The 24,048-nt window shown below is 42.9% G+C and overlaps 1 protein-coding gene across 1 annotated transcript in view; it reads left to right on the forward strand.

Moving 5' to 3' along the window:
* Positions 1–754: 754 nt before the first annotated feature.
* RASGRF2 (Ras protein specific guanine nucleotide releasing factor 2) overlaps positions 755–24,048 on the forward strand; it is a gene marked incomplete at its 5' end in the record, with an annotated part of 95,310 nt that continues 72,016 nt past the window's right edge. The window contains 2 exons of the mRNA XM_082301129.1: positions 755–1,054; positions 19,209–19,315. Coding sequence (XP_082157255.1) covers positions 755–1,054; positions 19,209–19,315 — 407 coding nt within the window. The remainder of the gene's footprint in view (positions 1,055–19,208; positions 19,316–24,048) is intronic.

Genomic DNA, 24,048 nt, shown 5'->3' on the forward strand with positions numbered 1-24,048 from the left:
GGAAAATCAGTTTTCCTGTGTATATGTATGATACATTTAGCCTTTCTTTTACTTAAATCTACAGGAAACTACATGGTAGCAGCCTTCCTATTTAGCAGAGATCTTTCTTTTGTGGTTCAGGAAATTTTCGCATTGGACTTCTGCCAAATTTTGTTATATGCCTTAAATATATGAAATATTTGGAATGGCCACCTGTAATAGAAGTAAGCAAGTATATACTGGCAATGAATGACTTCCCAGGCAGTTAGTCACACAAAGTCCAGTGATTTTTTGACTGCATTGCTACCTGAGCTAGAATTACAGAACTCAGGAAAAGGGCTTGAGGTCACCTGGAGGCTGAGGATGGTGTCCATGGGAATAGGGCACTGGTTATGGGAAGTAGGGAACAGCTTTTGGGACTGCACAGGAGCAGGGTTGACTACAGGAGGAACCTAAGGCAGGCAAAGAGATGAGCACACACGGAAAAATAATCGAACAAGCTAATTAAGGGAACCAGTCTGGCCTGTACATCTGCCTGCCCCTTTATGTGATCACCACAGTGTGTCCTGTTGTTGCCCTGAGCTCCAAGGTCCAGGACATTGATCAGCCCTGAGCAGCACAACATTGAGGTATTGATCAGAAACCAAAAGGTGCTTCATTATGATAGCTTGTAGTGAGCCCTCAAACTGGTGGCAATGGCCGCTGGGGACTGCTGAAGCTGGTATGTGGGGATGCAAAAAAAAGCATTTGGCAAGGTCTGAGGAGGAAAACGGCTATGAATATCTCTTTCAAAGCGTATCTGAATTGCACAAATCACGGGAAAACTCTTTCCTGTGTCACTGCAGTGCTGAACCCCACGTTGAGCTGTGGCGTGGGGGTGATGCTGTGCCACAAAGAGTTCCTGCCCTCGGTGCTGTGTGCCCAGTCCTGCTCTGACAATGGCATCACATCGCGGCAGCAGCGCGAGCCCAGCCCTCAGGTCTCACTCGTGCATCTCAGCACAGGGGCAGCAAAGCCCTTTTCTGAGGGGAGTAACGAGAAACCTGGGCAGTGTGGAGCCATGGTGGTTGAAAGTGTAAGATACTTTAGTAGCCTTCTCAGGACCAGATTGTTTTTGTTGTTGTTTCAATTACTTGCTGTAAGAAGTTTATGCTCTGCTCACCCGAAATGAGCTCTTTTCCACCCTGCCTTTGGTGTGAGGGTGGAGAGAGAAGGTTTTGCCCCATCAGCATTACACACTGTGCCTGTGGCCCATAAACAGTTTTTGTGTTCTTGAATTGTGGGAAGTTCCCACATTATATTAAAAATAAATTCCTAATACTTTTTGTGTCTACAAAAATCTTAAAAAATAGATACTAATTTTTTTTCCGACCCTTTGATATTTTTTATGAGTCTGCCTAATAGATAGCATTTAGTATTTATTTCCTTTAATATTCAAGGATGGAAAAGAATTAGGATAGCAGAGAGGAGATACATTTCTATTCTTTAAGGTACCTGCATCATAATGGTAACATGTTTGTTGATCTGTGTTTGCATCTGGTTTATGCTTTGTGTTTTTTTTTTTTTTTCCCCAGAGGTGATAGATAAAAACTTTAGTACATTGTAATAATGTGTTTTCTCTTCTTTGCACTGAATAAATAATGGCTGGTAAGTTTTGGTTGTCTATTTTGAGTTTTTGCAAGTGAGCAGATAATGTGGACTGCTGCTCCTCACACCTGCACGCAGGAGATTGTCAACTCTGTGAGGTGTGGGCAGTGAACAGTGTGGGTGGAACACAGGAGGGGCTGAGCAGAAAGAACCACTATTTTGTGTGTCAGGACCTTCAGCATGTGGTGTATTTTTAATGTCTAAAAACTTGTTTGGGAGATGGTGCAGGAGGGAAGAGTGCTGAGGATAGTGGTTGATGCAGATTGGAATTGCACCATTTTAACCTCAGTGAAATGAGTGTCAGACATGAAGGCCCCAGAGTCCTCTGCATTTGGGTGAAGCTTTGCCATTTATTTCAGTGATTATAAATTTTCAGCATGGTGGTCCTAATTCAGCCATCTAAATAAGAGGACACACTGCTGGGAGTTCCACACCCACTATCCTTAATTATTGTAGTGCTGTCAGATGAGTGGTTTACAGAGGCACATTGAAAATCTTCATCCCAACTCTCCATCCAGCAGTTTAAATAGCTGTATTTGGATTACTGACCTTCTTAGCATGGTGTTTTTCCTGTACAGAAGCCCCAAATTATACTGGGACATCTGTCACTTTGTTATGCTGCAGGATCGCCTGCAGCTGGTTTTATTAGGACTCTGCTTTGTAACTCCTTTAGCTGAATGACATTATCACTGCACTGCTGTGTACTTCAGAAGAATTGTGTGTAAGTTGCTCTTCAGTGTTTCACATTTAAATGGTAGTTATTTAGCTGGAGCAATGGCATAGATAAGCACTTGTGGAAATTTAAGGAATTACCTGATATAAATATTTACAAGAGATGGGTTTCCCTGGTAACTTGAAATATCTAAAAGGCAAACCTTAAAAAATGTAGAGAGCTGTGACACGTCTCTTAGTGTTAAGGTTTGTTCAACTTTTCAAGCTGCTGTTGTACTAGAAAACCATTATGTTTTAAATGACTGAGAAGTAAACTTGGTTAGTTGTACTGCAAGGAAAAATTAGGTTCGTATCTCTTAAGAAAAGAATAATCTCCTTGCAGCACTGGTAGTGCAAGTAAAGCATTTGCCTACTGTGTTTTGTGATAGCACATGCCTTCATTTAAAAATTACTAGAGAGTAACTCCAGCATCTCAATCAAAGAGTAGCCACAGAAAGCAGCCACTAGAAGTTGTGTTTTCATGATTTTGTGGCCCGTTTTTGGGAACACTCTGCTCTTCCCCCATTCTCTGGATCATTTGAAGACTATCAAGTAGCTGTGGCCACAGAGAGGATGACAGGTGGCTAATTTGAGCCAGGATAGCAAGACTTGTAACCACAGCTTGTGGCTACCTGTCACGCCCATGTGCTGTATTCTGTTTGTACACAAATTATTTTATGACACTGTTATCTATGTGGTTTTACTCAGAGTTCTTGAGAGACAACTGTAAGCTTGTGTTCATAGAGCCAACAACGTTCTGTTGTAAAGAAAAGGTGTGGGAGGAGAAAAAGAAAACGATCCCATGGGTCTTGTCAACTGAGTTTAAAGTGGTTTTCATGCTTTTTGATTGCATTCGGAGTTCCTTTGAGGTGGAGGATCAGAAAGAAGCCCTCACACGTCGCAGTTACACTGGAGCTGTTTGCTTAGAGCACCTCATTCCCAGGGTCGCACAAGACTTGGGGCCACTGTGCCTGCACCCAGAGTTTGGGTTGAAGATTGCGTTTGATCATTTTGTAGGTCTCTTCCAGCCCTGCTGGTTCTGTGGTTCTCTGTGCATCCCCCTGCCTCCTCCACAGCAGCCACAAACTGATGCATAACTAAAGGTTTAATTCCCAAAATCAGAGCAGCACCTTTACTTTGGGTCTGTTCTTTGTGGCTGGATCCCACAGAACCTCCCCACAAACTTCATGATGGGAATTTGTCTGCATGTGATGATAGTGATGGGAATGTCACTTTGCAGCTAGAACTTAGTTGAACAGTATTCTCCCTCTTCTCATTTTTCTCCCTTATTGTATCTGGCTGCATCAGTTGTGTTTTTACAGCAGGCAGGTCAATTCTTGTGCTTTCTACGCCTTTCTTTTCTACATGGGAATACAAAACTGGGATGTTACAAGACAGTGTGTTTCCCTAGCTGTGTTCAAAATGTCAACTTTGAAACTTCTTTCTTTAGTTATCAAAAGCACTTTTGCATTGTTTTGTTTTGGAAAAGATGATTTTAAGGGCTTGACAGAGATTGCTTTGTGAGTTTCTTTTTCCTCTCTAAGAAACCTGAACAAGGTTATCTTTCTGACACCATGTCAGGCAGTAGGATGGCAATCTCCATAATTACTACAACTCCTGCAGTAGTAGTAGTATCCCATTTTATGCAACTGATAGAACAAAGAGGTTTATTAATGTTTTACATTACAAAAGTTAGAGAGGAGGTGTCAGAAGTCTAAGAATGAAGGCAAGAAGGGGGGGAATCCAGGGAGTGTATCCTTGCTTGCTGCTCTTCACTTTTTTGTTAGAATTATTCTGCCTGGAAAAAGTACTTTAAAAAGACCTGAAAAAAAAAGTCATTGAATCCACGACATTTTTTTCCATGTGTGGTTGAGTACTAGGTGTGACGTAGTAAATCAAATTATCTACTGCCTGAGTCTGGCTTTGAACTGGACTGCATTATGAGTCACTGGTCTGTGTGCTGTGGGGGCTCAGAGAACTCAGATGTGCTGCTTCTCACCTCCTCTTGCATGTCTTGGCTGCTTGGTGCTCCTGCCCGTCACAGAGCCTTACCTGGGGTGAGGACACCTGGTGAGGGCAGGAGCTGCATCAGAGTCACTCCGAGGCATATACGGGTCCTTGTTGGACAGGTTGATCCATCACAATTGGTTCAATAACACAAAGTGTTTTTTTTTTTTTTTTTCTTTGATTTTATGTTTCTAAGCAATTCTTGATATGAAGAAGTACTTAAATTTCCTTTAGGAAAGAAAGGTGTAGGGTTTTTAACCTGTTACCACCCCCCGCCCCTCCCTTGCTCAACACTGGTGTAAATCAAAGCAGAAGATTTCAGTAGTATTTGCCTCTTGTTATAAATATTCCTCAAGAAAAGATGACTTATCGAATATTTTATCTGTTGCTGCAGAAAAAAATACGTTTTCAGCAAGAAAGTGATCAAGGCTTTTAACTGACCTGAAAGCTGTAGCTGAATTCCTACTGCATTTTTTACATTATGCCCTGTATGCCTGCTAATGCAGAAAATGATATTCTTTATGGTTTCCTTTTTTTGTTATCAGCAGCAAAACTGGATGGCTTTTCCATCCTTGCACACTGCTGTGTGTTTCTCTGCCTTTGAAAAGGGTAATATTCATGTGGGCTACAAAGCTCTGAAAAATGAGAGGATTTTGAGAAGAGAAATTGAATTTCTGACATAGTCTTCCCACAGTACATTCCAGTGAGTTAAGAACAAAAAACAACAGAAACTGTTTGTATTTAGATGCAGCTCTGAGTGATAAAGTGCTTCTTAGACATTTTGATGGAAACTGATAGCTTAAAGATGGGGTGTTTTTCTGTATTTAAGGGGGAAAAAAAGATCAGTTTTGGTTAAAATTAAAAGAAAAAAGAGGCAATGTACTTTGCTTGACAGGAAGAGGGATTTCAGTTAATACCAAGACTTTTATGTGCAAATGGAAGAAAGAAATGTGAAGCAAATTGAATTTCGACGTTTGCTGTGTGAATACTTCTTTGATCATTCATGCTTTGCTATTACATGACATAAAATATGTGAATCTTTAATACAGTTCATCAAAACTCCGGTAGAAGGGCAGAAATCACAACTCCTGAAACTTGGTATTGGCAGCACTAAAAGAAAGTGCAGTAACATCCCCCAAAATAATTGTGTTTGTATCCGAACTGAACCTGATTTTGCCACTCTGCTTCATTTCCTGTTCTAGATTTTTCAGCAATTTGTTACAAAAAGCACTGTGAAACAAACACTGTGCAAAGCAGAGCTTGACTTAAAAGTTTCCTTGATTGATTGGCAAGTTCAAGACTTAATGAACTGCAGCTATCAAACTCAACTGTCAAACTGGCAAGAAATAGTAAATTTGGCCTTTTTCCTGCCACAAAGGAGAGATGAGGATGCTGTTGTGCACTTCTCAAGCCAGGGCTTCACGGGATTTATTGTGGAAGAGCAACAATGGGAAGGCTTTCCTGCTCAAAGATGATGTCCCTCGGGAGCCCAAAATCTCTGTATTTATTCAGGTTAGCTTGAGAAGGCTCTTGCTGCTGGGAATGTGTATTGACATAGAAAGCAAAATTTGCGGTTGCATAAGAAGGAGGAACATAAAATATTCTCTTTGTGGAAAATGAACAGAAAACCCCATTGTTCTGCATACAATTTACTCTCTTCTGGGAGAGTGAAAGTGATGCCTGTGCTTCTCTGCCCCCACTTCCTCAACCCTCCTGTAACTCTGTCCTCTCCAGAGTGGTGCTGCCTGCTTAGGATTGCTGTTGGTTGCCACTGTCACCTGTTCCTTGCAGGGAGGTGACCTCTGACCAGTGTGGGCATGCTTAGAGAGTCTCTTGTCCGCTGTGTGTGCACAGCAGGGTCAGGCTCTGCTCTGCCCAGGACAGCCTGACAGGAGAGTGGCCGGTGAGGAGCACGATCACCAAGCCTGGGGACACCCAGGCCCCTTGGACAAAGAGCTCTGCTTTGCTCTGGTCAGCTTGGTAGTGGATTTGCACTGGATGTGGCTGACACATTGCAGAAAGCGATTCAGAGAATCTGTGAAAGCAAATGGCATTAAATAATACCAATCAAACAGCATTATTTAAATGCATGTAATACGAAGTGTGCCAGTGAGCTGCACTGTTGAGAGAGTCAAACAATGCTGCACTCACCTGGTCCTCAGTGACAGAGCACAGCATGACCTCAGAAGAACTGGGAATGATGAGTGCTGGGAGCTCAAATACTGTCACACAGGAGCTGTGGAACATCTGGAAACCTCTGTTATCAGAAAGGTGCTTCCAGAGATCAGGATTAATTAACAGTGCCAGAATATGCTTGTCTGATGGAAAGGAAGCTCATGCCTAACATCAATAGAGAGGTTCCTCAACTTTTCTATCATAAATCCTTCTGTAAATTGTGTGCAAAAAAAGAGCACCTCTTTGCTCAACACCCAGAATTGCCATAGCTCTGGGGGGAAAGAGCTGATGGAAGTGTCTCCTCAGTTACTGGGTGTTTGAATGTAGCTCAGCAATGGAGCTGGGAAGGGGCTGGAGCCCCAGGAGCTGGGAAAGGGGCTCAGCCTGGAGCAAAGGAGGCTCAGGGGGGACCTTGTGGCTCTGCACAAGTCCCTGGCAGGAGGGGACACCCGGGGGTCGGGCTCTGCTCCCAGGGAACAGGGACAGGAGGAGAGGGAACGGCCTCAGGCTGAGCCAGGGCAGGCTCAGGGTGGATATTGGGGAAATTCCTTCACAGAAAGGGCTCTCCAGCCCTGGCACAGCTGCCCAGGGCAGCGGTGGAGTTCCCATCCCTGGAGGGGTTTCAGAGCTGTGTGGATGTGGCACCTGGGGACACGGGGCAGTGCTGGCCTTGGCCGTGCTGGGCAAGGGTTGGACTCTGAGGGCTTTTCCGACCTAAACAGTTCCATGATTCTGTGACTGTGATTCTGTAACTCCGTCTGGTCTATTTGGTTTAAACCCCTTTGCCTCAACACTCGGGGGTTCAGTGAAGGTATTTGGATGGGTGGGAGGTTCCGCCACTGTGTGTGAACAGTGTTCCAGCAAAATGTGTGCAATGAGTGAGAAAAGGATTCTATTTTCTACCCCGAGTAAATGACTTCTTGTACAAACTTTGCTGTTTGATTAAGAGTGTTGGGATGACAAGTGTGGTTAAAACCAGAGCATTCACAACCACTTCATAGGGGAACAGAAATCCAGGCGTTTTCTAAAAGATGTGCAATGTTTCTATCCTGTTATCAGAGTATATGAGTAATTGTTGAATTGCTTAAAAAGGAAACTTCAACATGTCCTTTGCTATATCATGACACTAATTTGGGTGAATATTAGGTATGTTGTCTCTGTGTTTAAAGTACTTCACACTGAAAAAACTTCAAACTGAATAAACTCCAAAATCTCTTGGATTTGGAGGAATTAATCTGTTGAGTAACTAATCTATTGAGTGTAGCACAGTTAACATGATTTGGGATATATTAGTAAAAATGTGAAAAGAAAACATGTGCTGTAGTTCCAGTTGGGTAAATTGTTGAAACCTAAATGTATGCTTAAGTGGGTCTTTGATAGTAAATATTATAAAATGTGGATTCTGTCTCTAATGCTATTGGTTTTACAGCCTGAAGATAATTTTATTTGATATAAAGCCTGAACTCATTTCAGCAATCTCCAGCCAATTTTTGAAAATTTAATTTTCAGCTCACAATTAGTGTAGTGCAATTCAGTTCTTACCCTTCGTAAAAATGTTGGTGGCTGTGACCCTTGTCAGTGTGAGATTTTTTTTTATATTTGCAAGGTAGAGTTATTGGAGTATCTTCAGTCACTGTTACAGCATGTTCAACAGTTCAGGAAATTTCAGAGAATCCTTGTAGAAACCCAGGGTTTGAAAGTGGACAGTCAGAAGTCCTGGGGCTTGGGGAAGGCTTGTCATATGATGGAATCATTGTAATTGTTGCTTGGCTAAGGTGAGGTGCATTGGTTTCTGTTTGTTTGGGGTTTTTTGGTTTTGGTTTTTGGTTTTGGTTTTTGGTTGGTTTTTCTGTTTGGTTGGTTTGGGTTTTTTGTGTGTGTCTGTTAGTTTTTGTTGTTTGTTTTTTAATTGAAAACTTGGAGAATTCAAAGGACAGTAGATTCAAGAATGTGTGCAGGGATGTAATGGAAATTTCATCCAAATTTCTTGGTGGGTGAGACAGGACAGGACTCAGTCACTGGGTGTTTGATGTCCTGAGGCGAGGTCAGTGCTTTATCCCCCTGTGCATCTGAGTGAACCCCATCTACCCGGGGTTTGGTACAGCAGTCCTGACCATGGCCTGGGGCTCTGGAATGTCCAAATGTGCTGAGAGAGGCAGTTACAGGTTCCCTTAATGGGAACTTTTCTATCACCGTCCTTAAGGGCGGGGTTGGGAAATGTGATTTTAATGAAGAACCTGTTTCTCTGTGAGTTATGGGTAGAGCAGCTCTGTGTTCAGCTCCGTGTTCCTGGAATGTCATTCCCTGCCCTCCTGAGCGTGGTGCAGGTGGGCAGAGCAGCCAGTGCTCCTTTGGTGGACTGTGAGTAAATGGAAGGTGGAGGTCAAGGCTTCTGGTGTTGCAATAACCTTCTCTTGTTATAAACCAGAGTCTGTCACTTTTCCTGCCAATTTTTTTACAAGGTTATAATGAGGCTCCCACCCCTCAGGGCTACTTAACCACAGACTGTGGCTGTCAGAGAGGATGGTGCCAAGAAAAGGATGTTTTCCCATGCCATAAAATCATTCAGGTTTCATAAAAATGTTGTATTTGGCTCTTTGCAGTGGTCTTTGACTTTCCATCAGAGCCCTGCCAGTCTCTGGTGCTGGTGTGTGACTGTACCAGTCTTGTCCCTCATCTCACAGAAAACTGCAGTTGGTTGAAATTTCAAGTGTTTGGATTTTTTCTGAAAATGTTTATAGATAGAAATTATTATATATAACAGGGATGTAACAAGGTCTAAGATGTGCTGACTTCTTATTCTTGCCTCCCTATCGTGTATTGGCTCACTTCAGGCAGAGAAGCTCTGTTTATAGCAATCTTGAGTTGAACTCTTTTACAGCAGATCTATATTTGGGCATCTTTGCACATATCCTTGTGTCTAAAATGGGCACCATAATTCTTACCTTGTAGAGGAATTCGAAGATTAGTTACTGTCTTTTAAGTGCTTTGAAAATGTCAAATCCTGTGTTTGCATATTTTCAGAATATAATTAGAAGGCAGTCAATTAATCAGCTTCCTGTAAATTAATACTTCAAAATTACTTGCTCTATAGAAATTGTTTGTGTCAATGCTTTGAGGTAGATTTATCTTTTTCCCTTTTTATTTTTGGTGCATATGAGATGGTGTTTGCTGAGGATCCCAGGCTTCACTCCCGCAGTGCACAGTGTCGGGATGCAATCGCCAAAAACCAGGCTCTTCATATAATTTCTTTATTTACCTGCCTGCTCATTCTTTAAAATGAAGCTGCATGTTTTTTCAGCAGCGAGGGTAATTTATTACCTAGAAGAATTTAACTTGGGCTCAGGAGGGTTTTTCATTACTTTCCAGGTTAGGATTGATGAAAGAGGGTCTGTGTCTCATCTTGATCCTGTATGTTTGATGCAGGAGCTCTCTAGAGAGATTTTTCTGGTCCATATTACATAAGTAATCAGAATAGAAGGTTATAAATGGTCCTTCTGGCCTTTAAAGTCTGATCTTTTAATTAAAATACAGGGATGTCTTCTGCAGGGCAAACCAAATGCTGAGGTTTATGTCAGAATTGGTGTGGAGGAGCTGTGAAGCACAGTTAGGTTTCAGACGAGAAGGCTGGAGAGCTCTGGCTGCTGTTTGGACAAGGAGGGGAAGGCTGTCAGTACATGGAGAAAGGCTAAGGTTGTGACAACTGTGAACAAATGAGACAGGGTAAAAAAAGAGAGCAAAACACAGAAAGTTTTCAGTCCTGAAAAATGTTTTAACGCTGCTGCTGATTCCACTACTCCCTTTGATCTCTTTCTGTCTGTTTCCCCATCTGTCCTTTCTGTGTCAGTTTGAACATCACATTTTTCTACTGGTACAGCTGTGCTCCTATTGATATAGCTGTACTTCTACTAATTGTGGTACTTCTACTAATTTAGTTGTATCGTGCTTAGTTATGTGGGAGGGCTGTGGTCTTGGCTCACTTCAGCTGTGCCATGCTCGAGGAGGGACCAAACGTTGGACTGCCTTGACTGTTCATTCTGTCCAGTGTGGCCCAAATGGAGGCTTCTGAAATGGGGACAGGGACAAGGAGTGAAGGGCTGTGCCCCCAGCCTGCCTGCTGGGTTAGGTCATCAGTAGGGAAAAATGGGATTTCTGTGCTCCTTTCCCATCGTTTGCACTGCAAACATTTCACTGCCATGGTCCCCACACGTACCTGCCCACTTGTTGAGCTCTCCACATGAATGGCTGTGTCCTGAAAGTGTCTCAAATTGCCACTAAAACCAGCCCTTTCCAAGGAAGTAATTTTTCTTTTGCCAGCATAAGGAATACTGAAAACTGGGAGGGATCAGCAGCAACAAGTGGTAGCTAAAATTCAGGTGTTTTATTGTTAAGTGTGCACTGCAGCTCTGAGTGTTATGTCCTTTTTCCAGTGCTTGGGAAGTCAGAATCCTGGGAATGGGGCTGAGGGCGTGTCTGGTGAGCACAGGGGTAGCTGTGTACACCATCAGGTCCTTGGAGCAGTTCTGTCTGTCTCTGGGCTTGGGCAGGTTGGATTTGGCTGTGGTTTGTAGGAATTACTCTTCAGGAATTCAGTCTGTAGAAGTATCCTGAGGGCACAGCTACTGCATCAGTCACCTGGGGAAATGAGATGCAGAGATGTATCAGTGCCAGTCCCAGGAGCCCTGGTTCACGTGGGAGGAGAGGCTGAGGGTGTGCGGGGAGGCACACAGCAGTGCTGGCAGTGCTGTGAATGTTTACTAGTGACTGTGCTATCATTGCAAGGCAACTCTCAGGTCCCTAGGAAGCAAGGGGCTTGTGGTTTCTGGCAGGAAATTCCCACTGGACTGTGTCAAATGCACTTTTAGATGAAGGTACCCGTGTTCAGTTTATTATTAGTGAATAATTTAGCTGCACTTATTTGTTGTATCCATTCCTGGAGGTTTGACTTGTCAAAATTTCCTTTTATGTGGCAGAATTTTTCCCTGTTGATAAACTGCTGCTGAAGTACAAATGGTCTGCATTGAAAATAGAGCAGATGGGGCCATATTAGCCTCATTCTCTCATCCATGAAAACAAATGCTATAACCATTGTAATTTGGTGTAATTTCGATGCAAGTCAACAGAGTTGCAGGAGAATAGAGGTCCTCAGTGACCTTTGTGTGTTCCTTGACTTGTGTTTTGCATGCAAGTTGGGTACGGTATTTTTCAATTGACAGAGTAAGAGTTTATAACACAGGGTGGTGCATTTATGTGTAATCTCCTTAATCTGAAAACTGTTGATTGCATAATTAAATACAATTACCTCAGTTGTTCTTGGCCAGGCAATATTTGCAGGGTGGCTCAGGAAGGCAGTTCACTGTCAGATGTCAGAATACATTTTATGGAGCAGGTTGGCACTCTATTAATTCAGTATTGGCTGAACAAAGGAGACATCAAGCCATCTCACCCCCCACCCAGTACAAGGTAGTTTGTATTCATCCAGTGTGAAGCTAAACCCAGAGCAGATACTACAGCCCATCTCTGAATGTCCTCAGTGTGGGAGATCCAAATCAGTATCTTCTAACATGCTCTTGGCAGATAAAAGCCCTATTCTCATTCACCCCTAGAATTTTTTTCTCTGTAGTTGTGTTCAATATCAGATTTCTACCTATCAGGGATGATGAAGTAACACTAAAATGCTAAAGAAACCCCTTAATCCCTAGGTGTCATCAGAAGGAAACACAGAACCTGGAATACTTCAGTGTCTCTCTACCAGGTTTGCAAAGTACTTCTTTATTTTTTTAGAGAATCAAAATCAAACCCAAAATCTGCAAGAAAAACCCCAGAAAATTTTTAAGAGCCAGCACTTCATGAAGGTACCAGTGCCTCTTGTTTATAATCAGGTGCAAAGCAATCTGAAGGCTTTAGAGGACTCACATGCCACCATGGGAAGTTTTAATTAGCTCCTGTACAACTATGAGAAAGGCTTAATTTGGGTGGACCAAAGATCCAACTGCTCTAATTACCTGTCCCACATGGTGGCCATGAGGACATGCTGGGGAAGGCATCTATTTAATACTTATTTTACTTTCCCCTTCCCTCTTCTCTAAAAGGACTTTCCAGTCACTTTCAGCTTCAGGACTGTTTGCATTTGAAACATGTGAATTCTGTGTGTTTGCTAGCCCAGAAATTCTGTACAGTGAGCTCTTTGCTCTCCCTGCACATCCCTGCCACTGCATTTACCACTTCCTTTGTCACAGAGCAACCCCAGACTATCACCAGTTCTGTGAAGAGCCACTTTCTTCTGTTTGTTTTGAAGCTGTTTTCTCTGACCTTCGTTTAATAGATTTTTTTACTTTTTAATTGGAAAAGAAATAGACCTGTGTAGCCCTATTCATCCACTTCATACACCTCCCAGTTCTGCAGACTCCTGTTGAATCCCCAGAGTTGTTCCTTCCATAGAATTACAGAACAGTTTGGTTGAAAGGGACCTTTTAAGGGTTTCCTGGTCCAACCCTCCCTGCAAAGATCTGTGGCATCTTCGCCTTGATCAGGTGGGTCAGAGCCCTGTCCAGCCTGACCTTGAATGTCTCCAGGGATGAGGCATGCACCTCCTCCTGGGCAGCCTGTGCCTCACCATCCTCATGATAAAATACTCCTTCCTGATATCCAGTCTGAATTGGCTCCTTTGGTTTAAAACCATCACCCCTTGTCCTTTCTTTGTGCTGAAGAGTCCCAGACTGAGTTTTTGCTTATCCAGTTGGGACATACTCAAGCCTTTCCACACCACTTCTACCTTTTTCTGAACCTTTCCCAATTTATGTTGCCCTTTCTGTGTGAGAAGTCCAAAAGTACCCACAGTATTCAGGATGTGTAACAGCCTTGTTCACTTTGTTCTGTTTCTTTCCCAGTCATTCCAGTGCTCTGATTTGCTTCTTCTGGCATTGCTGAGCATTGGGATGGTGTTTTCATGGAACTTTTCCTAGGATCTTGTCCCTGAGTGGTGGTACCAAGCACAAAGCCCATCTTTCCACATGTGAAGCTTGGAATGTTTTTCCTCATGTGTCACTTTGCATTTGTGCACAGTTAATTACGTCTGCCATCTTGCTGTCCCGTGACTCAGGCCTGTTGAAGTTCTTAATAATAGATTCTCATCATTACTATCCTAAATAATTTACAAACTTTGCCATCCGTTGTAATGCCTGTCGCAGTCCTCAACAGAGTTCCCTGAGGAAGTACTTTGATGACTTTTTTCCATTGTAAGAACTGACAGATGGTCCAATATTACAGCTCTCTTTCCTAGCTTTTGATCAGATTTTTTGTTTCCTTTTTATTTTTTTTTCATCTGCGGAGTGACGTTTTTCTTTTAAGTCCTAGATGCTTAAGCATTTCCCCAAATATCTCTCAGAATCATTTTGAAAACCTTTTTGTTGCAATCCAAACACTCGTTGACCCTTCTGAGAGCTCCCCTGGGTTTACAGGAGATGCCATCCTTGTACAAAAACCATCTGACTTTTCCTGAGTACATCGTATTAATTCTGATGTCCACTAATCCTGTTCTCATTATAGCTTCTACTAATTGGTGTGATACAAGCATGAAATGCGTTGGCTCAGTCGATCTCCCTGGAAACTTTAAAATGAATTCTCAGTCCTGTCATTATTCCATTCTCATGCTAATTTAACAACAGTGGGCTGCGGATTTCCTGCCAGTAGTGGTGGCACAGCAAGTCCCAAGATGGGGGAATCTTCCCTGGCAGAAGGGGAGCACTCCCTTCCCACCAGCATGCTGGTGACAGAACTATGGAATAACAGAACAGTTTGGGTGGGAAGGACCTTGAATCCCACCCAGTGCCACCCCTGCCATGGCCAGGGACACCTCCCACTGTCCCAGGCTGCTCCAAGCCCCAGTGTCCAGCCTGGCCTTGGGCACTGCCAGGGATCCAGGGGCAGCCCCAGCTGCTCTGGGCACCCTGTGCCAGGGCCTGCCCACCCTGCCAGGGAACAATTCCTTCCCAAGATCTCATCTAAACTTCCTCTCGTTGAAACCATTCCCCCCTATCCTGACACTTCACATTGTTGTGATTAGTCTCTGTGAGGGATTGCTGCCTTCTCCCCCAGACATTTCCCTCACCTCGATACCTTCATCCTTGTCCACTTGTTCCCTTCTAGAGATGCTGCCTTCCTCCCAACATTTTCCCTTCTTTTCCTTCCCTTTCCCCAGGATCTAAGAAATACAGAATACACATTTTGTTTTTGAGAAGCTGTGCAAAATACTATCAGTAAAACACATCTGAAAACTTCATGAATTAATGTGTCCTTGAATAGCATAAGCTGCTTTGATTTAGACTGCAGTTTGCTGCTTTTCCTTCTGGGATTACTGAGTTTTCATTTGCTGCAGTGATTGTTCTCTTTTGCTCAGTCATTTACTTGCATTTCAGGTTGCACACAGGCTCCCAGATTCTGAAACGAAAATGTCTTTAGAAGTCAAGAACAAGAAATATTTTTAGCTTGTCATGTTAGATTTTAATTAATCACCTCTGCTACCTTTTTCAGCATCAAAGGTTTGCTACATGCTCTTGCTAACATCAGGTAGTGAATATAAGCCTTAAATACACAACAAATGATTAAGCTTCCTCCTGCCTCACATTGAACACAGGCTTTTGTTAAGGCTCTTAGTGTTTTGGTAGCAATCTTGGTACAGAGACAAATTTTTCACTGTTTTTCATCTCTGGTTTCCATTCTGATCAATATTGACCCCTGGAATTTTCTTTTTAACTTACTCTCATTGTCCTGGCTTGAATAGTTAAACCAAGACTGCAATAAATTGGTGAAAAATAGGAGATAGCGCCTAGCAAGATCATGGCAAAACTAAGTTTTAAAATTATAATTTTACAGTATATTATTATAAATTAGTTTTATGTTTAGTAAGGAAAGCTTAGGGAAGAGCAGATCACGGGCAGGTTATCCGCTGCCACCACACACACCATTTGCAAGCCCGCAGTACAACACAATTTGGTGTCACCCTGGTGTCCCTTGGAGCATAATTTACATGTTAACTCGCCCTGCTGATGGGAGGGTGGGATATCAAAAGCACTGTTGACACTTGCGTCATTATCCCAGTGTGAGCTTTGTCTCCTGGACAAAGCTGACCAAATTTACGAGGAGCTGAAGGCAGGAGCTCGCAGTGGAATTGCCAAGTGACATTCCCTGGAGTAGCAGTTCCTCTGTCTGTGACAGGTACCAGCCCATCTGTGGGAATCCTTGTTCCTCTGGGTCCCTCAGTCACGGGGCTGTTTGAGCCATCACCACTAACTGACCTAAAAGTAGTGTTAGTTAGGTGGTCCTAAAAGTAGTGTTTCTGTTACAGGGCATGTATCATTTGGGTTGATTTTTTTTGGTATGGGGTCTTTTGGGGTTGGTTTTTGGATTTTGGTTTCTGTGGGGTTGTTTTGTGTATGTGGTTTTTGTTTGTTTGTTTGGTTGATTTTTTTTGTGATCAGAACAATGTCTTTTTCCCCTCTGAAGGGGAAATGTTGGCAACTGTGGAGGTTTTGCTGCCTTGTTTTGAGCACTGCCATCCCTTGGGCAGTTTTATAAGGGTAGAGTTGTGTTGTGAGCTGCTGTGAGCTCTGGTGCAGGGCTTCTTCACCCAGAACCTGAGTCTGGCTTCAGTCTCGTCTCTGCAGCAGCTCCTTGTCTCCTTCTGATTCCTCTTTTCACTGCAGGGAGAAACTATGGTTAGCCCCAGGTACGAGTCAGAGCAGTGACACACAACAGTGCTTTTGATACACTTGAATTCTTTCCTTGGCTGTCAGTCATGCCTTCATACCTGGGCAAGGTACCTGAAGCTTTCCCTCCTCTTTTTTCTCAAGCTTTACCTTGAAGAACTCTGCCAAAGGTGTTTTTATTCAAATAAATCCTTGCCATTTCACTTGTGTGCACCTGAATACTGAAAAGACACCTTGAAATGAAATTACTGAATTTGTTTTATGTCAAAATACAGATTGTTCGTATTACCTCCTGTGAGTCCAGGGATTTTCAGAGTAAGGATAAACAACAAAATTGTCCAGTCGAACTTGAAACACAAATGCCTTCCTGCTGTCCAACAGACATGATGATGAAGGTGATAAGGGTAGTTGATGTAAATATGTGCTACAGTGCTTAAATATTTACTGTTTTCCCTTCAGGAAGCTGATAGTGTGTATGCAGAAGGGTGGTTTTTACCTGTACTGTGCTGCAGTGATGTAGGAGCTGAACTGTTTAGCATTGAATGGCAGTGTTAAAATTATATTGTCTCTGTGTAATTATATATACAGGCCCACTCACATACAGCATTTACTGGAGAATGTAATAGTGCATCACAGATACCATCTTATTTTCTTGTAGGAAATTAGTTTTTTTAAGTAAGCAACATTTATTTTGAAAAGAGAATTCAAAGATTACTTCGAGATTCTTTTTAGAGGCATGTTATGATATTTTTCTTGCACTTTTCTTGCTTTAGAGTTGACTATTTCTGGATAAATGAAGTGAGAGTTGATACTGATGCTTGAGTGCAACATGCCTGTTTGAGGGGGTGACAGATGTAGGTGATTTCAAAACAAATGTCTTCTATAATTTAGCTTTATTTGCCATTGGGTCCAGACCTACTGTTGTTGCCTCCTAAGTTAGTTTAAATGTATGCATTTTCTGGGTCTAACTGTGTGTTTCCAGCGTGCCTGTCACCATGGTAACTGCACACCTCTGAGTTTAAATTCTGCGACATGAGATCACTGGAAGTCTTGCTCTGAAGAGGTCTGAGTTGCTGCACTTCAAAAGTAGGGAGGACTGTGATATTGTCTCTCCCTTTAACTTGAATCCCCACACAATGGGATTAAATCCAGTGCTTGTCTGCACTTGTGTCTTTATTCTAATTTTATATGTAACAGCTTTATGAAACACAAATAACTTGTTACATAATATGCAGTGCTGAACAGTGTGATTTATCTTTAAATATGCTTTTTAAAATAGACTATTCCACTCTATAAACAGAGCACATTTGTGTGTAATCTTGCTACACTTTTCACTGTGCTGTAGGTTATTTTCAACTGCACTGTATTGTTCTAAAAGTTTTTATCTTTCACTGCTGTGGAGAATCCTATGGACCTGAGTAAATGTTTTTTTCTATTCATGGCATTCAGGTTTAAATTATATGCTCTGTTGATGCCCCTCAGGTTATAAGATTGTTCTTCTACTCATATATTAATCTTCCTTTGGGCTCTGGAGCTGTTTTATTTCTGAAACTTAACAGATCTGAGCCTGAACTTCCCTTAGTTAAAGCCTGTTAAATGTGAATGCTGCTTCTGATTTGGCCTCATTTCTGTTGTGTTTGTCTGCAATCCTGCAGTTCTGGTGGTCTTCTGCATGAGAAGTGTTTTGTATATGTGTAATGATGTTTAGCAAATTAATACAGTGCACAAGTGAATAATTTCTCCTTTGGAATTCCTTTTTTGTACTCATGTTACCCAAAAGGAGGTCAAATGTATGAGTGCTCAAGTTTGTCTGTTAGATCCCAGATGGGAATTTCTGTTCCCTGTGCACAGGTTTGGAGGTGAAGAGGGGTAGGGTAGTTCTGGGCAATGAAGTGATCCAGAGAAGTTCAGGTAGAAGTACTCCTGGATGACCTCAGACCCAAACCCAGATGTTTTTATGTTTGGCCAGGCCCCTCACTGGTCCTGCTGCCTGTGAAACGTCTGGATTTCTAAAGGGTGCATTTAAGGCAACTGTGGAAATTAAAGGTGTGTGTTTAGGTAGAATATTTTCTGACCTGTTTTCCTCTGAGGTGGAAGAATTCTGTGGGCTCCCTGGCTGTAAGTTAGTACACAAACTATTCAAAACAGGGTTGTAAATAACCGTCCCTGTGAAATGGGAGCTAACGTAGATAACTGGTGGCTGTCCCCTCCCCACTAGATAATACTGAGAGTAGCAAATAATTCTGAGAGTAGCAAAAACTTCCCTGAAAGTTCTGTGGAACACACCTGGGCAATGCCCTTCATGCAAGAAATGCCAACGAGAATATGACAGTTTTTGTGTGAATAGCATTTTCTTGTGAAAAAAAAGGTTGCTGCCATACAGTTATGGCTGAGGCTTCTTGAGAGAGGGGCAAAAATGTTTTGGGAGTGTGATGAATGAGAAGAGTCCCTGTTCTTTGGGGAAGGTGGGGAATAAGCTGGAGCCAGTGCTCAGTCTGCATTTTCTGGAGGAGGAGGTGGTGGTTCCAGGCTTGGTGCCCCATGCTGGCTTGTGAGGACAGTTTTAGTTGAAAAAATGCAAGAGAGAAGATCTACAGACACCCCACTGCATTTCTGTTATTGTACTTGGCTGTAGGAGCTCTTTAGGGAATTGTATTTTGTAGTCTTGTTTGTGGAAGTTTAAGAACAATAACTTAACAGTAACTACATGAAAGCTATTACCTTGATTCACAGGGGAATATTTTCAGGGTAGTTTCAACTCCAATCCATGTTTCAAGACTAAAACTTAAAACACATCTTCCTTGGGCTGACAGCACTTTGGGCTGAGTATAGAAAGTCTTTTAGTGGTTTTTTTTTTGCTGGGTGGGATGTTTTTTCTGTTTTGTATTATTTGTTTGGTTGGTTTTTTGTTTGTTTTTTAATTTTATATATCTTTTTCATTTAGGAGTTTCTGAACCTTTTTTTCTTTGTTCTGATTTGCAGCATTACTTTACTGTTCTCTTTGGCCATGAGGGGCAGAAGCCACTGGAGCTGCGTTGTGAGGATGAGGTTGATGGAGATGAGTGGGTAGAAGCTATTCACCAAGCGAGGTATGGAACTCGATTTGTGACCCTCTGATCTGTTTTGTTACAGATAAATGGATAATACATCAAAACCCACCTTCCAAACAGAAATGTTAACATGTATTAGTTGTGTGTTGTTTGCAATTCATGAGTATGTTTTGGGAAAAAAACCACGTTTAACATTCAGTGCTTATTTTCCTGTCTTTTGTCTTTCATAAGCAATTGTGCTGCAGTTGAAATTACTTCAGGAAGAACATGATTTTTATTAGAAACAAGCTCTAGGATTAATCCTCTGTTAGAGACAAGTGTGTCATAAGAATGAGGAAATTAATGATATGACAGATGAATAAATGAGTTTTTCCTTAAAAACTCATACAGAGAAGTAAATGTAAGAAAGAGGAGGTCAAACCATTAAGATGATAAAGTGTGACAAATAAAATTTTGACTTTGAAACTGAAGTTCTGAATCACCTGAACCCCAGTTTTGCGAAAAGAGATGTGGTAGGACCTTCAGCCACGCAGCAGTCTTTGCCTGAGGGGAGGTCTGTGTGGCGAGTGGACACGGTTTAGGTGTAATCTAATGAAAATTGTCTCCCTGAAGGCTCATGGAATGGTGTGCGGAGGCAAAGCCGCTGCTGAAATGCACTTTCTGCAGCCTCCTCCCATCCACACTCACCTCAGCTAATCTGCAGTGCCATGGTAACGCACAAGGAGCCAGGCAGCTCCCAAATTGCTTAGGACATGAGCCATGTAAACACAAGTGATTCTGCTTTAGAACTAAAATTGAACACGAGCAGCTAGTAGTTTTTAATTTCAAGCTTGTGAAATGAGGCCCTGGGACTGCAGGTTTTGTGCTGCCTGGACATCCAGCCTTGGGATCTGCATCCTCTTCTTGCTGCTGGTATGTGCTGAGCCGGGCCCTGTCCTCTCCCAGGAGAGCCCCTTCTGGGTGGGCAGTTGTGAAGCACTTTTTGCCTGGTACCCTCTGGGTGAGCACATTATTCCGTGCCTTGGGGGTCCCTGGGGCTCGGAGCTCAGCCTGTGCCCCGTGTGTGACAGCCACAGCTCTGTGCTGCTGCGGGGCAGCAGAGCAGGGACAGCCTCCTTGTCAGTGGCCTGGCACAGCTTCTTCTGTGGAGTACGACCGACAGGGAGTGAAGGAAGGAGCCGGGCTTTTGCCTCGTGGTAATGGCATTCAGGGACAGCAGCATCCTGGGGTTCCCTCTTTGCAGCATGAGTTCAGTTTTGCCACAACCTTTCCCTGGCAGGAGGGGGCAGCCGGGGGGGAAATCAGGCTCTGCTCGCAGGGAACAGGGACAGGAGGAGAGGGAACGGCCTCAGGCTGGGCCAGGGCAGGCTCAGGGTGGACAGCAGCAGGAATTTCCCCATGGAAAGGGCACTCAGGCCTTGGCAGGGGCTGCCCAGGAAGCTTTGGAGTGCCCATCCCTGGAGGTGTCCCAGGAAGGGCTGGAGGTGGCACTCTGGGCTGGGGGCAAGGTGGGCATCAGGCACAGCTTGGACTTGATGGTCTGGGAGGGCTTTTCCAACCTCAGTGATTGTGGGATTCTGGTCCACTGTCTGGTGTAAAAGGCATGTAAGCAAGAAGAGGTTCGTAACACAAGCTAAACCACTTCTGTTAGTTCATTCTGTAAATGTGTCACACGTGAATTTTCAGGGTAGAAACTGACACAAAATGAAGCCAGTGATAGACAATACACAGCTGAAAATACTGAGAACTTGCAAAGAAGTTGGTTGTGACATTCAGGGTCGGGGTGGTTGACTTTTACCTCCACCAGGAAGTTGTCACTGTGGCCTTTAGAGGACAGCTGGGTCTCTGAGGTAACTGAGACCAGGTTTTTTTATCTCCATCCCTTTTGCTATTCGACTGTTTCCCCTTTATTTGGGCCTACCTCCTGGTGATGTTGAAGTGTGGACACCTTTGTGAGGGACGGTCTCATAGTCCTATGTCATTTGGGGGATTTTCTATTCACCTTCTCTGCACACGTATCTAAATTTCTTGGGGAAGTTTTCCAGGGATATGGACATGGCTTTCTTGTGTTTTCTTGAACAGAATTCCAACAAATGACCAAAAAAAAAAAAAAAAAATCTAGAATTTAGTTGGTAAGCATGGAGTTCTCTTCCTTTTTGTGCTTACCTTCTTGTTCTAATGGTTTTCTACTTCACTGGAAGCTGCTTTTGTTTGTTTTACATTGTGTTGAGCAGAACAACTTGAAGTTTCTAATTTGTTACTAAACCACTGGGTCTTTTGCTGAAGATATAAAAAGAAGCTAAAGTAGTAGTATTAGACTATTGTGTAAGATTTTTCTTGCCAACTTAATTAAACAAAATAGCACAGATTTTCTTTAGGGATTGAATTTTGCCTGTGTCATGATCTAGACCTTCTCCTTTGAGTTCATCTGTACTTTTGACAAATGGGAGAAATTTTGGCAACTTCTTCAGTGTCACTGTTCATTTGAGTCTAACTTAAGACATCTCTGACCCTTCTCTCAGGTTTCTGTTATGCATTGCTGAATGACATTTTATCTAGCACTTTAAACATACTGTTTTGTACTATCTCAGGTGTCTTATTTACAAATTTCAGGAGACACTGAGAAGATTTCTACTACTCTTAAACTGAAAACAGACCTGGGAACATCTTGTTCTGTGTGAATATACTGGCATTTGAGAAAGGGAATTATTGAATTGCTTTCCAGAGGGTTTTATCCTCACGAGAAGCTGTGGTAATCCATGTGTTAGCTGAGGCAATGCAATCGAGCTAGCTGAGGTTTTATGTTTTCTTAGAGTGGCATATAGAAAATCTAATTAATCTGATTTTGGACTGCTTTTCATGTTTTTGTTTTTTTTTTTTTTTTTTGCCACGTACATGTTTGTAGCTGTCAAAATTTCTTCCATGTTTATTTACTTTGTAAGTTGTAAACAAAGTATTGAAAAAAGGATGCTCCAATCTCAGTGCATCCCATGGCCCACTCTGAGTAAATAAGTAATTTATTTGAATGCCAGTACATAAATAAAGGATTTTTTCTGCTGTGACATTGTCCTTTGTTTCTGTCCGTAGTGCCCTCTCCTCATGTGGGGGTTTATTTGGCTTTTGAGCTGGAACTGGGATGTTTAATCCAGTATATTTTAATAGGACCTCATTATCAGTTCCACATCTGTACTTACTCTTCTTCTCCTTCCATTTTACTTGAATTTTCAGTATTTTGGTTTCTCAGTAATATCCAGGGTGGCAGAGTGTGGTGTGCTTCTTCTGAGCTACATTTTTGAGCAGGAGGATTTATTCCTGGCAAATCCTAATTCTTCTGTCAGTGACTGCATCTGGAAGTCCTGTTTTTGGCTTTGTTCCAGAACTTGTTCTCTTTTGAAAAAATCTGTTTCAACCTCAATACACTGAGGTATATTTATCACCTTCTCTTACAAATTCTTCTGTATTTCAAGGGTTTTACTTGCCTTTTGCTCAAAAACTTCTATGCTTTTTTTTTTTCTTTCATATGGATGCAGTATTAATAAAATTTACTGGACTTCTCTACTTTAACTTAATCCAAAGTCTTAAATTTACCAGGTGTGGGAATGAAAACCCTTCTTTCATGCAGGCACAAGTGTGAACTTATTTGGTAAACTGATTTGAAAAGGAATTATACTATCTTTATTTATTGCCAGCTTAGTTTTAATCCATCTCATTCCTCCAGTCTGTTCACTGCACAGGTGATGTGGGAGAGCAGCAGGGAGGAAAATGGGAATGCTTCTTTTATCTGGGTCACTGTTTAAGGTGTACGAGGAACTACTGCCCTCTAACTGGCAATTTAAAATTAAAAACAAACAAGCAAAAAGGCTTTCTCTCAGATTCGTAGCCACGCCTTGCTGTGTATTCTACACAGTATTTTGCAGAGCGTTGTAAGCTCGGTGTGGCAGCTCAGAGCTGCCTTGTACTAATGCCTTGCTCGGTGAAGCTTTATTAGCTGAGGCCTGGTGCTTTAATAACCATGATTTTGTGTTTTCTGGTGGGCTGGCAGCGAGGCAGAGAGGTACACTCGGTACACGCACACAGGATGGGCCCCCCAGGAAATAACTGAGCTGTGCAGCTGCCCAGGAGCTGCTCCTGGACCCTCCATCTGCAGCTGCTGCAGGTGCCCGTGCTGCTCTCGGCTTTCGCTGGGCACACACAGGTCTGCAAAGTCATTTCTCAGCCAGCTGCCCAACCTCGTGGTGTTCCCAGAAGCTGGGTTGTGTCTCTGGTGCCCTCCAGCAGCCAAATTGGGGTCTCTGTTGATCCAGCCTGGCCTTGGTGCATCCCCAGCGCTTGGCTCGCCTGGCTTGGCCATGGCTGGTGGTCACACACCCGGGCCAGGCCCACACCTCCCACCTCTCCAGTTTGGTGCTGGCACTGCAGGGACCTGTGGCTTCTTGGTCCCAGCTGCACAAAGTGGCACTGAGAGCTCCATGGATGCACAAGGAAAGGAGTGAGAAGTGGGGTTTGATGGGAAGGCAGGATGGGTAGTGGTGGTGATGTGTGGATCATGGCCAGACAAGTGTATTGATCAGTCTGGTTACATGTGATCATTTATCCCCTTGTATCTATCCCCTTACCTCTGTGTTTCCAAAAGCTACTCCTCAAACCTCTTCCATGCCCTGTTTCCCTGCCTTTGGTTCCTGCACTTCATTAACAAGCCTTGTACAATCCCCAAATGCTCTTGCCTGTATCTCATAAATACTTTCACACCCCTGTGGTTGGTGGCTCTTCTC

Source organism: Coloeus monedula, assembly GCF_965178545.1.
Source record: "Coloeus monedula genome assembly, chromosome: Z".
Lineage (NCBI taxonomy): Eukaryota > Metazoa > Chordata > Aves > Passeriformes > Corvidae > Coloeus > Coloeus monedula.